Source organism: Sphaerodactylus townsendi, linkage group LG12, assembly GCF_021028975.2.
Source record: "Sphaerodactylus townsendi isolate TG3544 linkage group LG12, MPM_Stown_v2.3, whole genome shotgun sequence".
NCBI classification, from domain to species: domain Eukaryota; kingdom Metazoa; phylum Chordata; class Lepidosauria; order Squamata; family Sphaerodactylidae; genus Sphaerodactylus; species Sphaerodactylus townsendi.
In genome coordinates this window covers 10,485,533-10,507,650 of record NC_059436.1, presented here as the reverse complement: position 1 = coordinate 10,507,650, position 22,118 = coordinate 10,485,533, and the positions used below count along the sequence as shown (strand labels likewise).

The following is a 22,118-nucleotide window of genomic DNA, read 5'->3' as shown; positions in this document are numbered from 1 at the left end:
AATTAGAATTCATAATTCCCATCATTTTCACAGCATGGCCAATTGGCCATGCTGGTAGGGGCTGATGGGAATTGTAGTTCCTGAACATCTGGAGAGCCGCAGGTTCCCTACCCCTGGTTTAGGTAAAGCTCTCTTATGTTTAATGATTTCTGAGGTAAAAAGGCTAGATAACTGTTCCTATCATAAAGAGGCGCACAAAGCTACATTCTGCTCATTACTCTGCTAACAGGATCATACAGAAATATACCTGTTGACCTTCAAAAGGCTCTCGACGAGCCACCTTGTCTTCCATGCCCTTGCCCATGAAAGCTAGCTTCATTCACCTGTCCCCAAACTGATAGCTCTGCATGGTGGTTCTAGGCCAACAGGCCCATTTTCCACCTTTCCCTAACACCATCTCGCAGTGTTTTCACAGGAGTAAATGTGGTTGTGACAAATTTATATTGGAGTCTGGTGGTATCTTGGAAACTCGTTCTATCACATGCATAGCTGTTTTGGATGCACCTGATCAAGTGAACTCTGACACATGAAAGCCATGAAGGTATAACTAGACTCCTGTTTAATTTCACAATGCTTTGGGACCCTGCATACCTCTATTTCTGCACCTATCTCTCAAATCTGCCTAAGCCCTCTTCAGAAACCGGCTCCTCGCAAAGCAGGCGAGAGAGATTCTTTGAACCTGCTCTAGTAGGAAAGTTTTTGGGGTATGAGAAGATGCTTCAAATCTTAATTAAGAATTAATGTGGTCCAGCTATCGTGTTTAGGAGAGCATATCCTAGCAATCTGGTTTCCGTGTCCATTAATTAAAACATTAGTATGTTTCGGGCCTCCTAGTTTACATTCAAGACCCTGCAGTCACGTCAGGCAGATTCATTTCCTACCTTGCATGGGTGAAAAGAAGACCTGAAAAGTGGGGTTGGTGCGTCTCCAGTGGTACATCGGACTGGGCTTGCCAGATGATGACTTGCAGCTCATGGTAACATTCCCTCCAACATGGGGAGTTCCCTGGATTTTACATGTAGGTGAGGACGGCGGGACTGCAAGACCAAGAAGAGGTGAGTTATTTATAGTTAGAGGATGAACGGATGATAAATAACTGCAGCAGTGCCATCTAGTGGGCAAAAACACAATGAGCTTGTTCCACAAAGAAAATTTGCTGATCGTATTGTGTGTGAAGCTGACATACCGAATCAAACCTTTGGTTCATCAAAGTCTGTATTGTCTACTTAGACTAGTAGCAGGGGTTCTCCAGGGTCTCAGGCTGTGGTCCTTCACATCACCTACTGCGTGTGTTAAGTGCCACGAAGTCGCTTCCGACTCACAGCGACCTCTCAATCAATGTCCTCCAAAATGTCCTATCCCTAACTGCCTTGCTCAGATCTTGCAAACTGAGAGGCGTGGCTTCTTTTATGAAGTCAATCCATCTCATGTTGGGTCTTCCTCTATTTCTGCTGCCTGCAACCTTTGCTAGCATTATTGTCTTTTCCCAGTGACTCTTGTCTTGTCATTATGTGATCAAAGTATGACAGTATTAACGGATGCTTTTAAATGAAGAAGCCAAGGATTGGACCTGAGACCTGCTTCATGCCAAGCAGATGTTCTACCACTGAGTCTGGCCTCTTCCAAACTGCAGCCTGTATACCTACACACCTCCACTGAAAGCCTAATAGCTTCCCTATTTCATGTACCGCCCCACATTTTCTGTATTTTTTTCTGGAGCTTTGCATATCATGAATGTTTACAGTAAATTCACACTTCCTCTTTGAGCAATTAATAAGCCGTCTGTGTACTTGGGGAATAATGATGGTTTTGTTTGTGGTAGGATATAAGCAGGTCACATGGAAGGCAGCCAGCGAGACACCTCTAGTCTTTGCCAGCTTTTGCCATTGTTGTTTTTTCAATCGCAATGCTACGGCGTTTCAACTATACCACAAGTTGCATTTGGCCACAAGAGGTGGGACTGTAGGAGCATGAAAAACTTCATGTTCCTGGCCGGTATTAGCAGAAGCAGAATTCAAGAGAGCAGATGCATAAAGAGACAGGGCTGTTAACAGCTGGGGGGGTTGGGGGTGATGAAGATTGCCATATAGAGGCAGGAAAAGCTGAGCATAGAGCCATTTTTTTACAATTAAAGAACCAGACCACTTTAATCTTCCAAGAAAGAAATTAATAAATCACAAACCTGTTGATTTAATAACCCAAAAGATTTCTGCAGCCCAAATACTGGTTTGTTGTGAGTCCTTTATTGGAAGTGGCATGTACAAGATGTACCATTTCTTGTGGCATCCTGCAAGACTGTTTTAGAACACTAGCATAAAGCTGTCCAGGGTTTGTATTTAGAGTCCTGGAAGATGTTCACCTCTCTCTGGTTAGCTGACCATCACATCAACCACTCTAATATACCTTAAATATTAGTTTAAAACAAAAAGCCTGAGGTTGCAGATGCCTGGTTCTTCTAATCCAGTGTCCTGTTTCAGGCAGTGTTCAACTAGATGCCTCTGCAAGGATTACAAGCAACGCACTTCTTCTGAACATGGAAGTTCCATTTAGAGGGAGGAAGATGGAGGGGAGGGAGGGGAAGGAGTCCGGCATCTGGTCATGGCCCTGGGGGAAAGAGGCCCCGGATTCTGGCTGTGGCCCACCCACCCTGAGGGAGGGAGAAGAGGCCTGTCTTATGTTTGTGCCCTCTCCCCCTGGGGGAAAGGGGGGAGGATGAGGGGAGAGCCATAATGGATCCAAGTCAACACATACAAGAAAGCTTCTTTATGTGGTAAGCAGACCATCTATATCCAACCACTGGCAACACTGAAATGAACCAACGGAGGGCATTCGCTTGGCATCTGGAAGGGGGAAGGGTCCATCACCGTCATCTCCAATTCAAAGAATCAGGTGATGAGGGAGACCTCAGCCTCAGTCCCTGGAGAGCCACTGCCAGTCTATGCAGTACCATCAGTTCATGTGAACCAGATGTCTAGCAGAGAATCCCTGTAGGGTCACAGGTGAAACCTTTTACCTTTTTTAAGTCAAAGTATGTTGGACTTCCCCGATAAGTTTAATTCTGTACCTATATGATAGGAATGAATAATCTTGTCTTGGTGAGTGCTATGCTCTTGCCACGTCAAGGCTGACCTAAATCTCAAAATTCTCCTCCTGGCTCTTATCCCTTGACATCAACTTCACAAAAAGTGCACAGAAGTCAAGATGAAGTAATCACTGAAGCATTTGTCAGGGAAAGCCCCAGATCCCCAACCAAGTGACAAGCAGTGGCTCAATTTACCCAGAACAGTAAGGTTGACAAGTCCGATGTTCCTCCCATCTGTTGAGCTTTCATCCCCAAGGTTGACTGTGCACATATATTGCCCAGAGTCATCTTCTTGAGTATTATTAATTGCAATGGAGATATTTGATGAAGGCATGGGGTACAGGAAGCCCACACGATGCTTGAAATAACTCTCATCCACTTTCGACTTTCCATCTATGTACGTCAGTACCTGAAAGACAGACAGGTGTGAAGTGAGTTAACCTCACTCCGGCAATCAAGTCGGCATAATTTATGTTTATTTATTTTATTTTATATTATCGGATGTAATACCCCGCCCTCCCCAGCCTAGCCCAGGGTTTGCTCACAACACAGTTTCCAAAATATCAGTTATAAAAGCAAATGACAAAAGTGACAAATAATTTAAAAGTTTAAAAAAACCAAAATTAAGTCTAGGATGTATGTTGCTGACACAACTTCCTGGTAACTGGAGATCTCTGAGAGCATGTAATGAGAGTATGCCATAATGTCTGGGACACCAATTTTTTGTGTGGTTTTTCTCCTGTCAAGTCACAGCCAACTTATGCCATAGGGTTTAAGATGTTCAGAGCTGTTTGCCATTGCCTTCCCCTGCATAGGAACTTTGAACATCCTTGGTGGTCTCTCATCCAAACAGGGCTGACCCTGATCAGCTTCCAAGATCAGACTAGCCTGGGCTATCCAGGTCAGAACCAAAGTACCACCTGCTTTTCCCAGAGACCAGGACGATGCTGCCATTGGGAGCCCAAGTCCCATTAATTTGGTTCTCAGTATTCCTTCCTTTTCCTTTTTGGGAAGCCAAAACAGAAGTACAGGATGCTTAGCTCTTTCTACACTTTGACAGCCCCGCTCCTCACTTGATGCAGCGATAAGTCTAGCACATCATATGGAGGATGCTAGGTTGTCATGGCAACAGCAATAAACACTTTAGATTTTCACATGCCCAGATGCAGGCGAGCTCTTTAGAGGCAAAGGTGTGTCTCGAGAAAGCTGAGCAGGCATGCGGCTGAGGTCACTGCTTCAGCTGCTTAACCGAAATCAACGGGACCCCACAGTGAAGTAGCTGCAAGGAACTTTGCTGGACTTTAGCCCCAGAAAAAAGTTTTCTACTTCCCCCTTTAGCTGCTTTTCAGTAAAAAGTCAGGAGATCAGATTACATCGCAACCTTGCTTTGAATCCGTTTGATCCTAACAGCAATGAAGACTAGACACAAGTCAACAGCCTCTGCAACACAAAGGGAGGGAACCAGACATACCTCGGGAGATCTGCAGTTAGATCATCCAAGGTGCAACTGAGTTGACTGAAGTCACAGAGGAGTTTGGGTGGGATATAAATTAGAATCATGGCACTGGGAAATGGAGGAGGTTGCATCTCCCAAGGCATTTCTCTGATTGGAAACGTCCCCTCATCAGGCTGCTTTAAGCCCTAGCAGGGGAAAAAAGAAAAGCATCCATATGGCATCCATCTTTTCTCTCTCCTGGAAATGAGCTTGATGAAGAGTGGCATTTCTGATCTGAGAAATGTCACAGTGGGAAGGGAGAAGAAGAAGAAGAGCTGGGTTTATACCCCACTTTTCTCTACTGTGAGAAGTCTCAAAGCAGCTTGCTTCCCCTCCCCACAACTGACACCTTGTGAGGCAAGCGGGACTGAGGGAGTTCTGTGAGAACTGTGACTAGCCCAAAGTCACCCAGCAGGCTCCATGTAGAGGAATGGGGAATCAAACCTGGTTCTCCAGGTCAGAATGCACCATTCTTGACTACTACACAAAGACAATCCTCCCCTTCCCCAGGGCCATAGGCTTAATAGCTAAATATGTGAAGGAATGTCATGTTGAAGAGGGAGCAAGCTAGTTTTTTACTGTTCTGGAGACTAGGACATGGAGTAATGGATTCAAGGTCTAGCAAAAGAGATTCCACCTAAACATTAGGAAGAACCTTCTGACAGTCAGGGCTGTTCGACAGTGGAATTCACTGCCTTGGAGAGTGGTGGAATCTCCTTCTTTTTAAACAGAGGCTGGATGGATCATATGTCAGGAGTGCTTTGATTGTGCGTTCCTGCATGGCAGGAGGTTGGACTTGATGGCCCTTTCAGAGGTCTGCAACCTGCGGCTCTCCAGATGTTCATGAACTACAATTCCTAACAGCCCCTGTCAGCATGGCCCTGGCTGCCTTGTGGTCTCTTCCAACTCTATGATTCTGTGATTCATAGCAGGGCCTCTTGCTGATTTCTGACCCCAAGAACCTGGATACTAAGTGGAGAGGTCAAGGGTTTACAGACACCTGGGTAGAAAACACAGAGATTCGTGCTCCCAGCTGCCAATTTTTTTTCAAAATCCAGCTCTCCTTGGGGGCCACAATCACTGCCTCCTGGCCTCTGCTGGTAATGGAATACGCCATTGTTACCTTCTTAGCTAGATTTACACACCTCATAGCAGAATTGCTCTCTAACAAAAGCTCCTTTGTTTGTATGGGAGACTCCTCAGCACAGGGAAATAAAGAGAAGCAGACAGCAAAATAGCAACAGACTTTCGGCTGCACAACAGCTCCAGTGTGGGGTGTCTGGAAGGTCTGTCCTACCTTTCTTATTCAAATACTTAAGCAGCCAATGTGATGCATCGATTACAGCAGAGGTCCCCAAACTTTTTAAACAGGGGGCCAGTTCACTGTCCCTCAGACTGTTGGAGGGCCGGACTAAAAAAAACTATGAACAAATTCCTATGCACAAATGATTGTAAAATGTTTGATTTCACCTTTCAGCCTTTCTGTCATGGTCTATTTTTAGAACAGTGTAATCGCAAAGTATATCAAGGGTACAAGGTAGTGGGCTCCGAAATATTTATTTGGGAGGCTGTGGAATACCTTCCCCTGTAAAAAAAAAAAAAAAGCAGAACTTTCCCAATGAAGCATTCCATCTAACCCAGGATCAGGTATCTTCCTGGGTTCTTCTTCCCTAGCAGCCAGCGCAGAGGCGATTTCACCAGCGCTGGCTGAGTGCCAATGGGAGCACGTTGTCGGCGCAGAGTGGAACAGAAAGTTTCCTGAGAGCAAAATCAACATGCCGAGTAGCCCGAGAGGGAAGGAAGCGTGAGAAGGCATTGCCACATACGTAAGGGTATCCAACTCTGGGTCAGAAAATTCATGGAGATTTGTGGGATGTCATCATGCGGTAATTTGCAAATCAACAGCCGTTGGGGCCGGTTCCTCCTCTCCCTCGAGCCCACACTGCACATGAATGGAGCTTTCATTTTCCAGCGCTGCCATGCGCCACCTGGCGGAGCTGGATAGCGAAATGCCTTCAGGGGCCACATTTTGGCCCTTCCAGGTCACGTAGCCGTTGGGGACCCCTGGATTACAGTGTTTGATGAGGACCGGAGAAACCTACGTTCAAATCTCCGCTTAGTTACAAAACTCATCAGGTGACTTTGGGCCAGTCATGCTCCCTCTCTTGGCCTAATCTACCTCACAGGTTGTTGTGCGGTTAAGCGGAAAAGGGGAGAACAATCCATACTGCCCTGAGCCTCTTGGAAGAAGGGCAGATTAAAAAAAACACCAGAGGCAGCATCTGTTCTTGAGGTCAACATAAATTCATCCACTTAGTGACTTGCGATCAACTGAGATGCAAAAATAACAAGATGAGAATCACTGATCTCCCTCAATCTGGAAAAAGTTGTGCATATGTGCAGACCCAGTTCAGACCAGGGTCCACATGGAGGGAAGGGAATGGGAAGACAGGATTTAACCCTTCATCTACTAAGCAGAGTTACAGCCCATTCCACAGAGCCTTGATCTGAATTGCAGCTATGCATCCAATTTGCCTTTTACAGACTAAAACAATTTTGGTCCATGATAAACAGCCTCCACTGGACACAATTGTGCTTGGGGAGATTCAAGAAACCAGGAAAACTTATCCTGCAGGGTTGTGCAGTGGCTGTTGTACACCGAACAGGAAATAGAGTACAATTATCTATGTGGGAAAGGATTTCAGCTCAGTGGCACAGCACATGTTTTGCAAGCAGAGAGCCCAGGTTCAGTCCTCACCACCTCCATTCAAAAGGCAGCTGCGCAGGGCAACACTTCTTTCTGAGATCACAGAGTGCTGATAAGTACAGCAAGGGTGTCCAACCTTGGCCCTTCAGATGTTCATGGACTACAAGTCCCATCAGCCCCTGCCAGTGCAGTGCTGACAGGAGTTGATGAGACTGGGAGTCCATGAACATCTGGAGGGCCCAGGTTGGACACCCCTGCAGTACAGTGTCAGGCTAGGCCTGGGGAACCTTGAGGTCAAAGTCCCACTCAGTCAGGAAGTTCCCTGTGTGCCCTTTCCTGTTCAGCATATCCTACCATGCAGGGTTGTTATGAGGGTAAGATGAAGAATGGAGAACATGCTATCCCGACGTCCTTGGAGGAAGTGGGGTGGGGGTGGGGAATAAAAACATGATAGATCAACACTGGACTACTTTGCAGAATCAATGTGAGGATTGCCAAGACAATGCCTGCAAAGCTGTTTGGACACTCTCAAATGTTATATAAATATTCAGTATTATAATATAGGAAACCTGTTTTTCTTCTGCAGATTAACTTTGCTCATGAAAACGCAGCCTCCCCCAGAAGACTCCTTCCAACTATCCCAATTATATTTGCAGGAAAATGGTTTCTGTTGAACAGCTGACAGGCTCTTAAAATTTTTCTAAAACACTCCCATATTTCAGATTTTTTTTTTCCTAAAAAGCCTGTCAGCTGAAAATTCTCTAAACATGAACACAAGCTTTTGGTATCTGCCAGTTAATTAAAGAATGATGGGAAACAGAGAACTAGGCCTGATCCTTTTCCCCAGATTTGTTTATGTACAATCACTCATATGCAAAACAGTTAAAATGCTTTTTAAAAAACCTAAATGTTGCACCAAGGAACTACCATTCCATATCACTAAGACTCCAACCCAGTCTAAAACCCCACAGCAGGGGCGGAGCACTCACAGGGACCTGTGGGGTCACATGTCCCCGGGCACACGCCAGCTGGTCATGTGGGGCGGAGAATCACCCCCCACAGCCCTAACCTCAGGCCCACCCTGCCAGGCTGCTCCTTCAGCCAGCGGAGGCTCCCGTGGCAGACTCTTGCTGGCTAAGATTAAGTGGAACATAGGGGGCCATGGGGGTGGCACCAGGAGCAGGTGTTGCCTCAGGCGCCATCCCCTCACACCTCTGCCACGCAGATTACTAGCATGTATGAGATTAGAGAAGAGTTCTGGCATGCTTGGACTAAGCTGAAATATTCAGGCTACTGCAAAGTGCACACAAGAAAATATTTCACAAAATGGCATGACAACTCATTTGAGGGGCAAGCGAAGAAGGAGGCCTTTGTTGCTAACTTCTAGAAAGTGCAACTGACACCCAGCAGGGGTTTGCGTCATGTGCACAAATGCCATTCATTTTATATTTGAAAAGGACAATGGAAGAATAAAAATTGCACTTTGACTCCTTACATGCCCACTCTATGCCGCAAGCAGGAAACAGATCAGGAATCAGCAGATTTCCCATTTTGTTCCTTTCAGCATTCTGGAACCTTCATCCACCTTGGGTGGAATTCCTTTGTAACTCCCACTCGATTTCAATTAGGAGAACTTCTAAAATTCAATCTGGGTTTGGAGCATGCACAATTTGCACCCATGTTTTCCCACCCATGTTAACAATACGCAAGTGTACCCTGACACCACACTTAACAAAAGCAATTTTTGATGAGCTCACATCTAGGTTCTTTTTTGTACAGCATTTAATATGATGCGCACATGCGTTCTTGTGCAATCGGAAAAACACCACATGCAAAAGGATCTTGATGTGAAAAGGTTTTTTTGTCAATGCTCACTGTTCCTGTAGAAGAGAAAAGATCCAGACCGACTGATGAAACTGAAGGCTGTGCATGCACAACAAGTGCTCCGTATATAATTTTGAAATTTTTTAAAAAATGCAACAATAGGGGGTGCATTTACCTGTAAATGCTTTGTTGGGTCACGTCTTTCAAGAAGGCAGGAGACAAAAGGCCTGCTGTTAGAGATAGATGTATACCAGAGTGGCAGGATGGCCTGCTGCCCTTTGATGGAAACCACCGAGGTCTGTGCCACATGGACTTCCAATACTCCAGAACACAGACCTGCAGAAACAGAAGGAGAGATCAGTACCATAACCACTGTGCAAATGCTAGGGTCCGCAGCCTTTCCCAGAGACATTTAACAGGCACTATGCCCAGTGGTGGGGTTCAAATAATTTAACAACCGGTTCCAGTGGTGGGATTCAAATAATTTAACACCTGGTTGTTTACAAGCACCATTTTAACAACTGGTTCTGCTGAAGTGGTGCGATCCCACCACTGAGTATGCCCTTCACATGACACCATACAGCATCATCTCCCCCACTGAGTCTGTATCATAAGATCCTCTGAAGATGCCAGCCACAGATGCAGGCGAAACGTCAGGAGAGAATGCTGCTAGAACACGGCCAGACAGCCCGGAAACCACACAGCACCCCAGTATCATAATAACCCTTTATGGTAGGTATGACATGGCATTATGCCATACTGAGGTTCTTTCCCTTCCTATCTTTTTTTAAAAAAATAAATAATTTTTATTTTATCAACAAAGAATTACAGGAAAGGAAAAAAGAGTTGAAAGAATAAAAAATAAGTAAACGGATATAGAGAAAAGGGAGGGGGAGCTACTTCTAAAAGCACTTGGCTCACACAGACTTGATGATCCTAGATTTTCTCAGAACTAGTGGGGTCTGTATCTAACCCTTTCTAGTCCACCTGTCGAATTTTAGCTCCCCAATAACTGAAGAGGTGAGAGCTGAGAAAAAAACTCGTGCTACATCCACCAAAATAGCTCCTTCAAGCAAGAATGGTTAGGAGCACCCAGAGGTTCAGCTGAAGAGAAATGCCATTCTCCAGAGGTCCTCCAGGTCAGTGGCGTAGTGCAAAGAGGACAGGTGGGGCATGACACACTGGGCGCGTGCTGGTGCGGGGGCATGGTAGGGGCATTTTGGGGAGTGGCAGGGGCAGGTGGGGGCATGGCGGGAACACAGGGTGCACGTGTGCCCTGGGCGCAGTTTCCCCTTACTCCAGCTCCGCTCCATGTTCTTCCCCTTCCTAAACCCTGGACTCTACAGCCAAATCTCCAGGAAATTCCCAACCAGTGTTGACAATCCCATTTACAGATTGTTGTAAGGGTAAAATGGAGGAGAGGAGATAAGCTGGGGAATAAATAAAGTAAATGAAAAAATAAATGATGTTTCAACAGGGAAACTGACGGCAGTTCAATAGCACCTGGATGGGCTCCATGAACAGAGTAACGTGTAGTTCGGTCCTATTGAAGCAGAAGAGCTGGTATACCATAAAGTTCTGGTTGTCTGGAATGATTATTACATGCCAACCCCAACCACATGGAGGAACTGTTTGAAAATCAATGCTTTTTTTTAAAAAAAAGTTATATACATTAACCCTAAAGGTTAGGACAGGGGTCTTCAAACTATGGCCCTCCAGATGTTCATAGACTACAATTCCCATCAGCCCCTGCCAGCATGGCCAAGTGTAGGTAGGAGCTTGTAGAGGTGTGATCTATGAATGGTATCTGGAGGAGCCATGGATTCGAGGACAGTTAAGTTTCAAGGATGGAATATGGGGAGCAGAGCAGATTTATAGGGAAAGGATTCTGCTCAGGGTAGAAAAAACAATCCAGAACAGCCTTGAAGTGCAAGATATTCATGGTGATGGCACATGTTATCTAGCGGCTTTGTTGGCAAGGGTGCCGGCCTCATATTTCCCCCCATGCCCATTAAAATGTCCTTTTACCTCATGACGACTCTGCTCCTGACCCTCACAATCTAAATTACTGTAAAATTTCTTTCAAGAAAAGCATTTTTGGAAGATCACCAGCAAATTTTCACCAGAGAGAAATTTTACATGTTTTGGAAAATCATGCGGCAGATGGAGTGGGGACATTTTGCATGCCTCCTGAGCAGGTTGCACACACAAACCTTCAAAATGGCAGGTAAAGCCAGGTTTGATCTGTGAAATTATTCCATGCGCATCATGTTCAGACACCCTCCATTTAGAGTGAGATAGGCCTCATTAAAAAAATCAAACTCATGAAAGCTGCTACCCTCTCTCATTAGTATTTCTATTTTTGGACTAAGAAAGCTGATTAATTTTAGAGAAACATGCCAGAAGAGGGCAACTGTTCTCTGAACTCCAAGCACAAAGCAGTCTCGACGCCAAAGCATTTTACATCAGTTATTTCTAAAGCAAAGCCATTCCGATATCCTGTCGTCAGACGGCGGCAAATATCGACCCCAAAACCATACTGCCCACAATTGCTCGCAGGAGATCTTTTCAAAAAGTTTCATAATGCACCACACAATGCTCCTGCTCCACACCCAGGACACCTTACGAGTAAAGGGCAATGTTTAAGGAGTGTCACATCAGATACAACATTACAAAGCATTTTATATATCTTTCCCTACGCACCTGCAACGTTTGCTGGGGTTAAGCTGAAATTCACGCAAGAGAAAAAGAATCATGCTGCGAACATGCGTACCAGATTTCATAGAACAGTAAAGTTGGAAAGGGCCATGCAGACAATCGAATGCACCCCCCAGCTCAATGAAGCATCAGGCTGGTCTCTCACCCCAGTCTTCTGAATCAATACCACTGAATCAATACCAATCATACCACTGAATCAAAATGGGGAGAGGGAGACGACACTCCTTTTTTCTGTAAAACATTTAGATGAAAGCGTTCTTATCTCTCTAGCACAATGTGCAGTGATTCTCCACCCTTTTGCCAAGAGATGGGTAGGGCTGTGCGCACAGAGGTGGGATCCAGCAGGTTCTCACAGGTTCCCAAGAGTAGGTTACTAATTATTTGTGTGTGCCGAGAGGGGGTTACTAATTGGTGATTGCCCGCGTGGTTTTATGGGTTAGCAGGCCCCTCCCTCTCAGCAGTAGCGCGCAGAACTTGAAGCAGTCTAGCAGGAGGTGCACCGGCGTGCATGGCAGCCTGCGCCTGTGTGCATTCGTTTCCCGCCCAAGGTCCGGCGCAGCAGCTGCGTCCTTGCCACAGCCCTGCCCAGGAATGCCCGGCCCCCAGAATGCCCGGCCACACCCCCCCCCCTTCGTGCCCCGCCCAGCCCCGGTGAGCTCTACATACAGTTTAGATTACCACCACCATGGGAACCTGTTACTAAAATTTTGGGATCCCACCACTGTGTGCGCGCCATATTACACTGAGAAAAACAATCAACAGCCATTTCACATACAAACATCTAACATTACGACAGAACGCTGATGTACCTCTGGGGTCTTAGCCTGAGAAAGATCTTTCCTGTCCCCTGCTACCTGAAATTAGGGGAGCTCAAATACTCACTAGTTTGACACAGACTTCTTTTCACCAGTCATAAGCAGGGAACTGATTTTTCAGTGACCTGTTTGTCAAACTATTGACAAGTTACATGGACTATTCTTTCCAAAGAGTACAGAACAGGCCAGTAGGTTTTCTCCACTGGCACATTCCAACAAAGCTGCTTTCCTCGCCCAGTGCCTTTACAACGGCTCCGCCCAACAAGCAATTGTTTAAGTAGACAATTAAATGAGTCATCAATTATATAAAACCATCATAAACAAATACTATTTTTAAAAACTCCTGCCATTCAGGATTCCTCAAACACTCACTAGTTTGACGCATACTTCTTTTCACCAGTCATAAACAGGGAGCTGATTTTTCAGTGGATTAGTAAATACTAATGGCTGCCAATCTATTTGGATCAGCAGGTTTTTAGTGTATGAAAAAACAAACAAACCATGATGCGAACTTGTTCAGCAAGTATCTGAGCAGTTTGGTGACAAACACACCTAGTGACTTGCTCATGGATCATAAATGCAGTTGAACCCCACAGCACATTTGCTACAAAATTTGCAGAAGATCTCCAGGCCATAATTGGAAGTTTGCAACTTTACCTCCAGCAGAGGTGGTCAGTATGGTGACCAAAAACGGCACTCACTGGTTTAAAGCTCACAGTCTTCCTGATCCGGGGCGGGGGGAGCTCCAGGTTAGGCTGCTGTCTGTGAGTTTAAAACTTCAAGGGTATTTTTAAATAGGTTAGGAAATGGGAGGGAAACTTGGCCAATGTGTCACTCAGAAACTATTCTGGCCATTCCTAGCTCCACGTTGAAAAATGCTTTCTAAATGAACTATATTTCATTTAGGTGATCTTGAAGATCCACAACTTTCCTCCCCAGAAAAATAAATGTATTTATTGTTGTGTTAAACCTCTGTTCTTCCCCTTGGTATCTAATGGAGACAAGGTTACAGATGGGTCTCACCAAGGCAGGGAAGAGGTGCTTCAGAAACACCATAACTGACCGACCTCATGAGTGGCAAATATAAAGAATGCTAAGCACTTGCATGTCAATACCAGAATATTTCTCCGGCTTCTTTCTACATAGTACTGGTGTTGTGTCAGAGAAGTGTGGCATAAGTGATAGTCCTCAAGTATTCCTAAAAATCTTGCACATGATCATCAAGAGGACAGTGGCAGTGTACTGAGGGATTTTCCCGCCAAAAATATAATGACCTCCCACCATTTTCTTCCACATAAAACTTTGTATTCCCCCAGACTGACACCTTTTTGCAGTGAAAAACGCCCCCAAAATTTGACAGTTTACAAGGAAGATATTGTGTCCCAAACAGGTTGATAGGCATGCAAGTTAAGCCGAAGGTCTCACTTTACTCAGTTAAAGTGTCATCTACAAATCCTACACCCTATCATACATTTCCTGTCCAGTCTCCAAAAGATTCTGTAGACAGTTATTTACAGTGTTTTTAGTGTTTTCCTAATTCTCTTCATTCAAATCTATCTTTTCAGTTTTACAGCGCAGCAAATGCAGTGTGGGATGCAGGCATTTTCCCCTCAAAAAATGCATTTGTCCTTAGGTGGCCAAAGACCTCCCACATCACTTAGCCTCTGCGCTTTACCCCGGTCAAACTTTGAGAAGTTCTTCAGAGAACAGAGAACATTAATTTTTGGAGGATGAGAGCACATTTACTGTGTGAGAGCAGGAAATTTTGTGGCACCTGAGAGTGGTACAGCTTGATGGTACAGAAGAGTGGAATGAAAGCTATGCAAGGCTGTTAAGTTCTTCAAGGGCTGATAGAATATGAAGATATAATTTTAAAAGCACCAATTACAATTTTATCAGACATAACAGATTATTTTGAAAAATTAAATCAGACGTAACAGATTATTTTGAAAAGTGAAAAACCCACTGAGGAACACCCTTTTTTAAAGGGGGGGAGGTGTGAAGGGTCAGCAGCAAAATACACCTCCCGCATCCCTCACACATGGAATTTGCACTGTTGCCTTTTATTTAGAAGACTATCCTTCTCAAGGTTAGGTTTCCTTTGCGGAAAGCATTTACCGATCCTCTCATGAATCCATTATCTTTCCCTTCAGTAGATACAGTCGACCACAGCTGGTTCCTCTTTTTGACATCCTCTTGTTTTGATGATGATCAACATGTATTCCTTTCTGGGGACAGATGTTTATTAAACCTAATAGCTTATAGTGATTATGCATGTTAAGACTCCCCATCCTCATACCTTCTCCCCCACCCACATCCCTAGGACTTGAAATCACCCATGAAACTCATGGGCAGGAGATTCAGTACATTTTTGCACAGCTTCAGCAGTTCAGAGCCACGGGGCCTGGTGATGGCGAATGGTTTCAGTTAGGTTTCAAACCAGAATCAGACAAATTCAGGTTTATCAATGATGACCAATTGGGATGGCTAAAAATGAGCTTCCATGTCCAAAGACAGTGAATCTCCGAATGCCACTTTGTAGAAGGCAACGGAGAAGAGGGCTACTGGCTTTTATACCTTCCTTGTGGGCTTCCCAGAAGTATCTAGCTAGCCATTATCTATGAGAAACAGGACGCTGTACAAAGACAAGGTGGACCTGTGGTGTGATCCAACTTTTCTTCAGTTACATTGTGTACAGTTCTCCAGAAGGACTGGCCAATGCTCTTATCAAAAGGGAGGGCTATGCTACGACTCTCTTCCCAGACAGGGAACAGCCAAAGCTTCTCTGTAGCAAACTCTTAATGTTTTAATTGCAATGGCCCCAACCGGCTTTCAGATGGAAGCTAACTGCTCTTGAAAGTGACGGGCTCAATTCTTACTGATCTGAACGGGATGCGGAAGCTGCAGGGCAAAACATCAGCCGAGATTGAACACTCTGGGAACATCCTGCATCTTCCTGACATTGTGATACCACTGAATATGGCAGAAGGAAGAGAGAATTGCCCACAAGATTAGGAGAATTTCCATACATCCTTCAGACTTTGCCCACTCCGTGCTCCTTGCCTAAATCCCATAAATAATATGACAGCAACATTGGTTAGCATCAGAAATGTAGTCTATTAAATGTGAAGCCCTGTGTACAGGAGCTAGTGACCAGAAACCAGTTGTCTAATGAATTTTAATGCACCAGTTCCCATGGATTCTCTGCACAAATCTCAGTTTTTGGTAGGTTTACTATTGTACCACCACTAATGAAGACGGAAACAGGAAGGTTTTTGCTCTCTTTGGAGAGGAGTTTTCCCGTCAAATTGTTATGTGTGCTCACGCATGTGCCTTTGATCCACAATTGTGACTGGCAGCTGGAGAAGGCCAAAATCAGTGCTTGAGATAACTCACGATATTTGGTTCCTTTTTCAAACAGCATACAGGCACAAAATGCAGTGATTTTTTTCTCTCAGAATGAAAGCCAGGCCCTTTCGAAGGGTGGAGGCATTACCCAGCGGTGGGATCCAAAAATGTTAGTAACAGGTTCCCTTGCCAGTCCCCCCTCAGCAAAGGGGGCAGAGGCATACCTAGGCAAACCTGAGCCCTGGGCAAAACCTGAGTTGGATGCCCCCCCCCCATGGACAGCCACCCCACCACGACCCCAAAATTTTTTTTCGCACCAGGTCATTTCTAAATCATCATCACATTATAGAAAATGCCCCAACTCACAAATCTGAACACAGCAATGGTGAAACACACAGGTTCTTTGATAGAGATACAAAGGTAGGTGAAAGGCTGAGAATCAATGCGTTGCAGTTCCTGAAAGGGGAGGTTATGATTTCAGGGAGTTACGGTATTCTTTATCGCCATTGCTATATGGAACCTTATTCACGTTCAAAGGCATGGGTGAAGTGTGGAGATGGAAAAGCGGACCCAAGTGGTAACCCCCTCTGCGGCACACGACTGAGTGAAGTGGCTTACTCTCAGGTGACTGGTGAGAACCTGCTGGATCCCACCACTGGGATTACCCCAGGTGTCACAGATGGAGCATTCTATATCAACACAGCACAATGCAGCAGGGTGTGAAATAATCAGATCTTCATCCCAAGGTAGTAACAAATGGTCAGTGGAAATGTAACCCCAGGACTGGGAATTATTTCAGGATTTCTAGAGATCCCTCATGCTCCACTTACTGGGTCACTGATATGGGAACATGGACATTAGTAACAGGTTATGTCCTAATTGTCCTGCAAGTTTGATTCACATACAGCCATTCCTTTCTTCCTCCTCCTCTTTTCACCCCAACCTCCTGATGAAAGCTGTTTCCACATGGGGAAATTAAAATGCACCCCAACACAGATGAAGCAGCAAGAGACATGGAAGCAAGTAGGAATGGTGTAAACACACCCGATCCTGCTCTACCAATTGCTTTCTCCACACCTACTCCTTCTAGAGTTCCCAGTGTCCAGGTGGGGCCTAAAGATCTCCTGGAATTACAAAAGATCTCCTGGAACAACAGAAATTAGTTCCCTTGTAGAAAATGGCCGCTTTGGAAGGCAGACTCTATGGTACTAATCCCTGCTGAGGTTCTCCTCTCTCCACACTGGGCCTTCCCTAGGTTCCACCCCAAATCTCCAGGAATTTCCCAACCCAGAGTTGGCAACCTTAGCTTCTTCCCTTCCCGCATCATGACAGCAATCCTGTCCCCCTCCCCACCGAGCTGGGAACTTCCTTCCCCTTTCTGTAATTCCTTTAAAAGGGTTAGAAGTATGGAGGAGGAGCAAACTACCACCTTTCATTTTGAAAGCAAAGTTTACTCCACCCAACCCCAAACCCCATAGAGGTGATGGATGCCCTTAAGTAACCTGCAGGACCCCTCCCCTTTGAATCAGTGAAGATTTCCCCCCCTCTTTTTTCTGTTATTTTTCCCCCTGATTTTTCTCACATCATAAGGAAAGCTGGATTAGGTTTAGATGAAGGTGGAGTGAAAACTGGCAGAAGGAACATCGACAATTTAAGATATGCAGATGACACCTCATTACCGGCAAAAATAATGAAGGTTTGAAATGACTACTGACGAAGGTTGAAACAAAAAGAGCCAAAGCAGGATTACCGCTGAACATCAAAAAGATGAAAGTAATAACTATAAGGGAATTACACAACTTTTAAGTTGAATATGAAAAACTAAAATGGTTTGAGATTTTCTGTTCCTTAGCTCTATCATCAACCAACAGGGAGAGCAGAAGCAAGAAATCAGAAGGAAATTGAGGCTGTGAAGGGCGGCCACGGGGAGCTAGAAAAGATTTTTAAGGGAAGGATGTATTTCTGGCACACTAAGATCAAGTTAATTCATGCCATAATCTTCCCCATTGCTATGAGTGGGTGTGAAAGTTGGACAATGAAGAAAGGTGACAGGAAGAAAGTTGATTCCTTTGAAATGTGGTGTGGGAGGAGCGTTTTACAGATCCTGTGGACCACCAGAAAGACAGTTCAGTGGGTTCCAGGGAAAGAGCCTGGACTTTCTTTAGAGCCTGTTGTGCTACGGACATGTTATGAGAAGACAAGACTCACTGGAAAAGACTATAAGACTAAGAAAAATTGGAGGCAGCAGGAAAAGAGGAAGACCTAACATGAAGTGGATTGACTCTGGCTCATTCTGCACATGCAAAATAATGCACTTTCAAACTGTTTTCAGTGCTCTTTGAAGCTGTCTTGCGAATAAGCATGAAATCCACTTACAAACAATGAGGATTGTGAAAGTGGTTTGAAAGCGCTATTATTTTAGAGTGGTGTCTGAGAGAAGGAGACCTCTATAAAGGAAGCCACAGCTTTCAGTCTGCAAGACCTGAACAAGGCTGTTAAAGCTGAGCAAGGACATTTTGGAGGACATGAATTTGTAGGGTTGCCATAAGATGGAAGTGACTTGACAGCACTTAACACACACACACTCACCTGGAAACAGAGTGAGCATGACATCATGTTTTATCCATGAGCTTCCCCACCCCAGAGCAGCAAAGCAAGAGCTGGTCAGCTCAAGGAAAGAAAAAATGGAGCTCAAGTGAATGTTCCGTTCTCTCCCCTGCAACCTCTTGATGTTCAACATGCTAGCGTTTTAATCCTCTTCAGCCCTTTGGAGAACAGTTTTTAAAAGTTTTTAAAAAGAAACTCTTCAAAAGGCAGCTCCACATGGGATGTATTCTGTTTATTCTCCATTTCCCTTACTGAAGTAGTGGAAAATTCAGAGAAGCTTTTGTGGAAACAGTTTTTGGGAGGAGAGTATTTATTTCCATATATAACCCATTCCGTCATAAGACCATGTTCAATCCAAACATACTTTTCCTCCCCAGGGGACAAACCTCAAAATGGTTCCTCAAGAAACAGCCAGCTGCTCATACCAGTAGCATGGATTGGTTGTTCTTCCTGCCATGTCATTAAAATAATATATACCGGTATTCCTCCTCACACTCCCAACTCCCGAATTTCTGATAGCTAATGCACTCCCATTCTCCAGTTTAAGCTGGACACATGATCTATTCTTACATGAATGATTTACTGGCTGCTGTGGGTTTTCCAGGCTGTGTCGCTGTGGTCTGGTAGTTTTTGTTCCTTCACCTGCATCTGTGGCTGACATCTTCAGAGTTATGTCACAGTAAGATGTGTTTCTTTCCATGGCACAGCCTTTGACTATACAATGAACAATTTACTTTTTAGAGCATGTAAGGAGAAAAAGGCTGTAATTCAGTGGCAGAGCATCAGCCTCACAAACAGAAGGAGAGCTTTCTGGCATCTCCTGTTAAAGGATCAAGTTATAGATGAGGTAAAAAGTCCACAGTTTGGGAGCCTATTGGCAGTCAGAGTATATAAAAGGATCAGGTAATAGGCAATGTGGAAAACCTCTGAGACTCTGGACAGCCGCTGCCAGACCAAACCACATGAATCTGAAGGTCAACAGGTATATTTCTATATGATTCTGTTAGCAGAGTAATGAGCAGAATGTAGCTTTGTGCGTCACTTTATGATAGGAACAGTTATCTAGCCTTTTTACCTCAGAAATCATTAAACATAAGAGAGCTTTACATAAGAGAGAGAAATATATATATATATATATATATATATATATATATATATATATATACACATACATACATACATACATACATACATACATACATACATATATATACATATATATATATATATATATATATATATATATATATATACACACACACACACACACACACACACACACACACACACACACACACACACACACACACACACACACACACACACACACACACAAAGTATCACTTATATAATGGTACATTTACAGTTCATCGTTTGGTTACAATTTCAAGCATAGTTTACAATATTAAACATTTCAGTCAGAGCCTTTTTGGTTAAATAGAACACAAGACAGCTTTCCTCAGCAAGAGTCAGACAGCAACTGTTTCCAACTGTCACCTTTAGAATGTTCGTAGAGATCTCCCAGAATTCCCTGCTACTGCATGCAAGCAAGGCTGTAAAATCCAACAGAATCTTGATACATCAAGGGTCTAACTCAGTAGAAGGCAATTTCATTTGTTCACAAGAACCTAGTATACTCAAAAGAGATGCCATTTTCTATTTGTTTTACTTACTAGGCACCTTTTGCGGCAGGGGGAGGGAGGCGGGGAATTCTGCTGCATACTAAGAGTATCTAAAAGATTCAGTCACCCAGATGTAGACACCAGCCTTATTCCCCTAATAAAGGCCATTGAAAGGAGGCAAAACTAAAGCCATGAACTTCCTATGTTGACAGATACTTTGGGCCACGCGTACCTTTATTACTCACAGCACACTGGTTTTGACAACAAGTGACATAGTGGCATTTTGGTCATTCCTTCAAAGGTTCATATATTCAAGGCCTGGATCACATCACTGAACCCCTGTATGCAAGTTCTCAACTATGCAGAGAAAAGCTACCCCCAAACAAGCAGTGTGGATGAGCAACCGCAAACCACCTCTGCAAACACAACCACAGCAAGAATGGTAGCTATGGATGTGGCTTCTGATACATACAAACCTCACAGTATTGAAGAAGATGGGCCCTAAGCTGGCCACATATAAAGCTGTTCCCTTTATAGTCATGACTGAGAATGCTTCCCAAGTACTAGACCTGATGGACCATATTCTCTTGCGCCCCCTGGACTTCTTGGAAGTGCCAGAAGGATGCACCATCTGCCTTCAGATGGAAGGGATTTCCTGCCTCCCAAGGCCAAGCATTTAAAGGACGGAAGCAAGACAATGGCATTAAAACGCCCCCCCCCCGCCCCCACCTCACTGGAACAACTCTCTGACATCAGGCCCATTTCCACCCAACACTTTGGTCAAACAAAACCCTGGAAATGGCTGAGACAACAACAGGAAGCAGCACTGGAATGTCTTGCTTGATAAGGAGTCTTGGTTTGTTTGAAGCGTCTTGCACCTTCCTATCAGCTCCCTGCAGACCCAAACAGGAGATCACAACTGCAGCGCTTTCCAGCCCTAGCACTGGCCTTCCCCACCCCGCAATGTAAGAACCATTGATGGGGTTGCCAGCCTCCAGGGGGTGCCTGGGGTTCTCCCAGAATTATGACTGTTCTCCATACTACAGAGATCCATTCCTCCAGAGAAAATGAAAGATTTGGAGGGGGAACTCTATGGCATCATGTCTCTGTGCAGTTCACTCCCTTCCCCAAACTCCATCCTGCCCAGGTTCAAGGGGGTGGGGAAGAGGCTAAATAGCTGACAGCAATGCTGATTCTGTAAACTTAGGCAGATCACGAGAGGGAAAACTGGAAGGAATGAGTCAGTACTTGGCTCTCCTGCCCCTTTCTTACATGCCTAGGGTAATGCCAACTGCCACTTTGGAGTCAGGAAGGAATTTTCCTCCAGGCCAGACTGGCCAGGATCTCAGAGTTGTTGTTGTGTTTTTTGTTGTTTTTTGCCTTCCTCTGGGCATAGAGTGGGAGTCACTAGGGAAGTATGGAGGGAACATAATTGTGAATTTTACGCATTTTGCAGGGGCTGCACTAGATGATCCTGGAGGTCCCTTCCCATTCCATGTTTCTATGTTTCTGCCCCAAAATCTCAAGGATTTTCCCAACTAGAAGTTGGCAGCCTGGGCATATCTTTGGAGGGGGGGCAGGGAGTCATTTGACCCAGGTGTTTTTCACCTGAGTCATGTAGGGGGCCCATTTTGGCCCCTTCCTCCTCCCCTACTTGTCACCTGCTCACCCATTCATTCATCCGCTGCTTATTTGCTCACCATTTGCCTACTCGCCAGTTGTTTGCCTGCTGCATGCTTGCTCAGTGGTAGCCAGCCACCTTGGGCTGCTGCTGCAGTGCCCACCTGCTTCTCCTCAGGAAAAAAATAGTACTTGGGAGGGTGTCAAACTTGGAGAAGTGGCCCAACCTGGTAAGCTTCACGCTGTAGGGCTGTGAGGGCAGGGGGAGGGGGAGGCAGAG

The 22,118-nt window shown here is 44.9% G+C and overlaps 1 protein-coding gene across 1 annotated transcript in view; it reads right to left on the bottom strand.

Moving 5' to 3' along the window:
- ESAM (endothelial cell adhesion molecule) overlaps nt 1-22,118 on the bottom strand; it is an 85,921-nt gene that overhangs the window by 5,553 nt on the left and 58,250 nt on the right. Inside the window, exons 2-4 of the mRNA XM_048513444.1 lie at nt 9,284-9,444; nt 3,278-3,491; nt 882-1,037 (exon numbers count right to left, since the gene is read on the bottom strand). Coding sequence (XP_048369401.1) covers nt 882-1,037; nt 3,278-3,491; nt 9,284-9,444 — 531 coding nt within the window. The remainder of the gene's footprint in view (nt 1-881; nt 1,038-3,277; nt 3,492-9,283; nt 9,445-22,118) is intronic.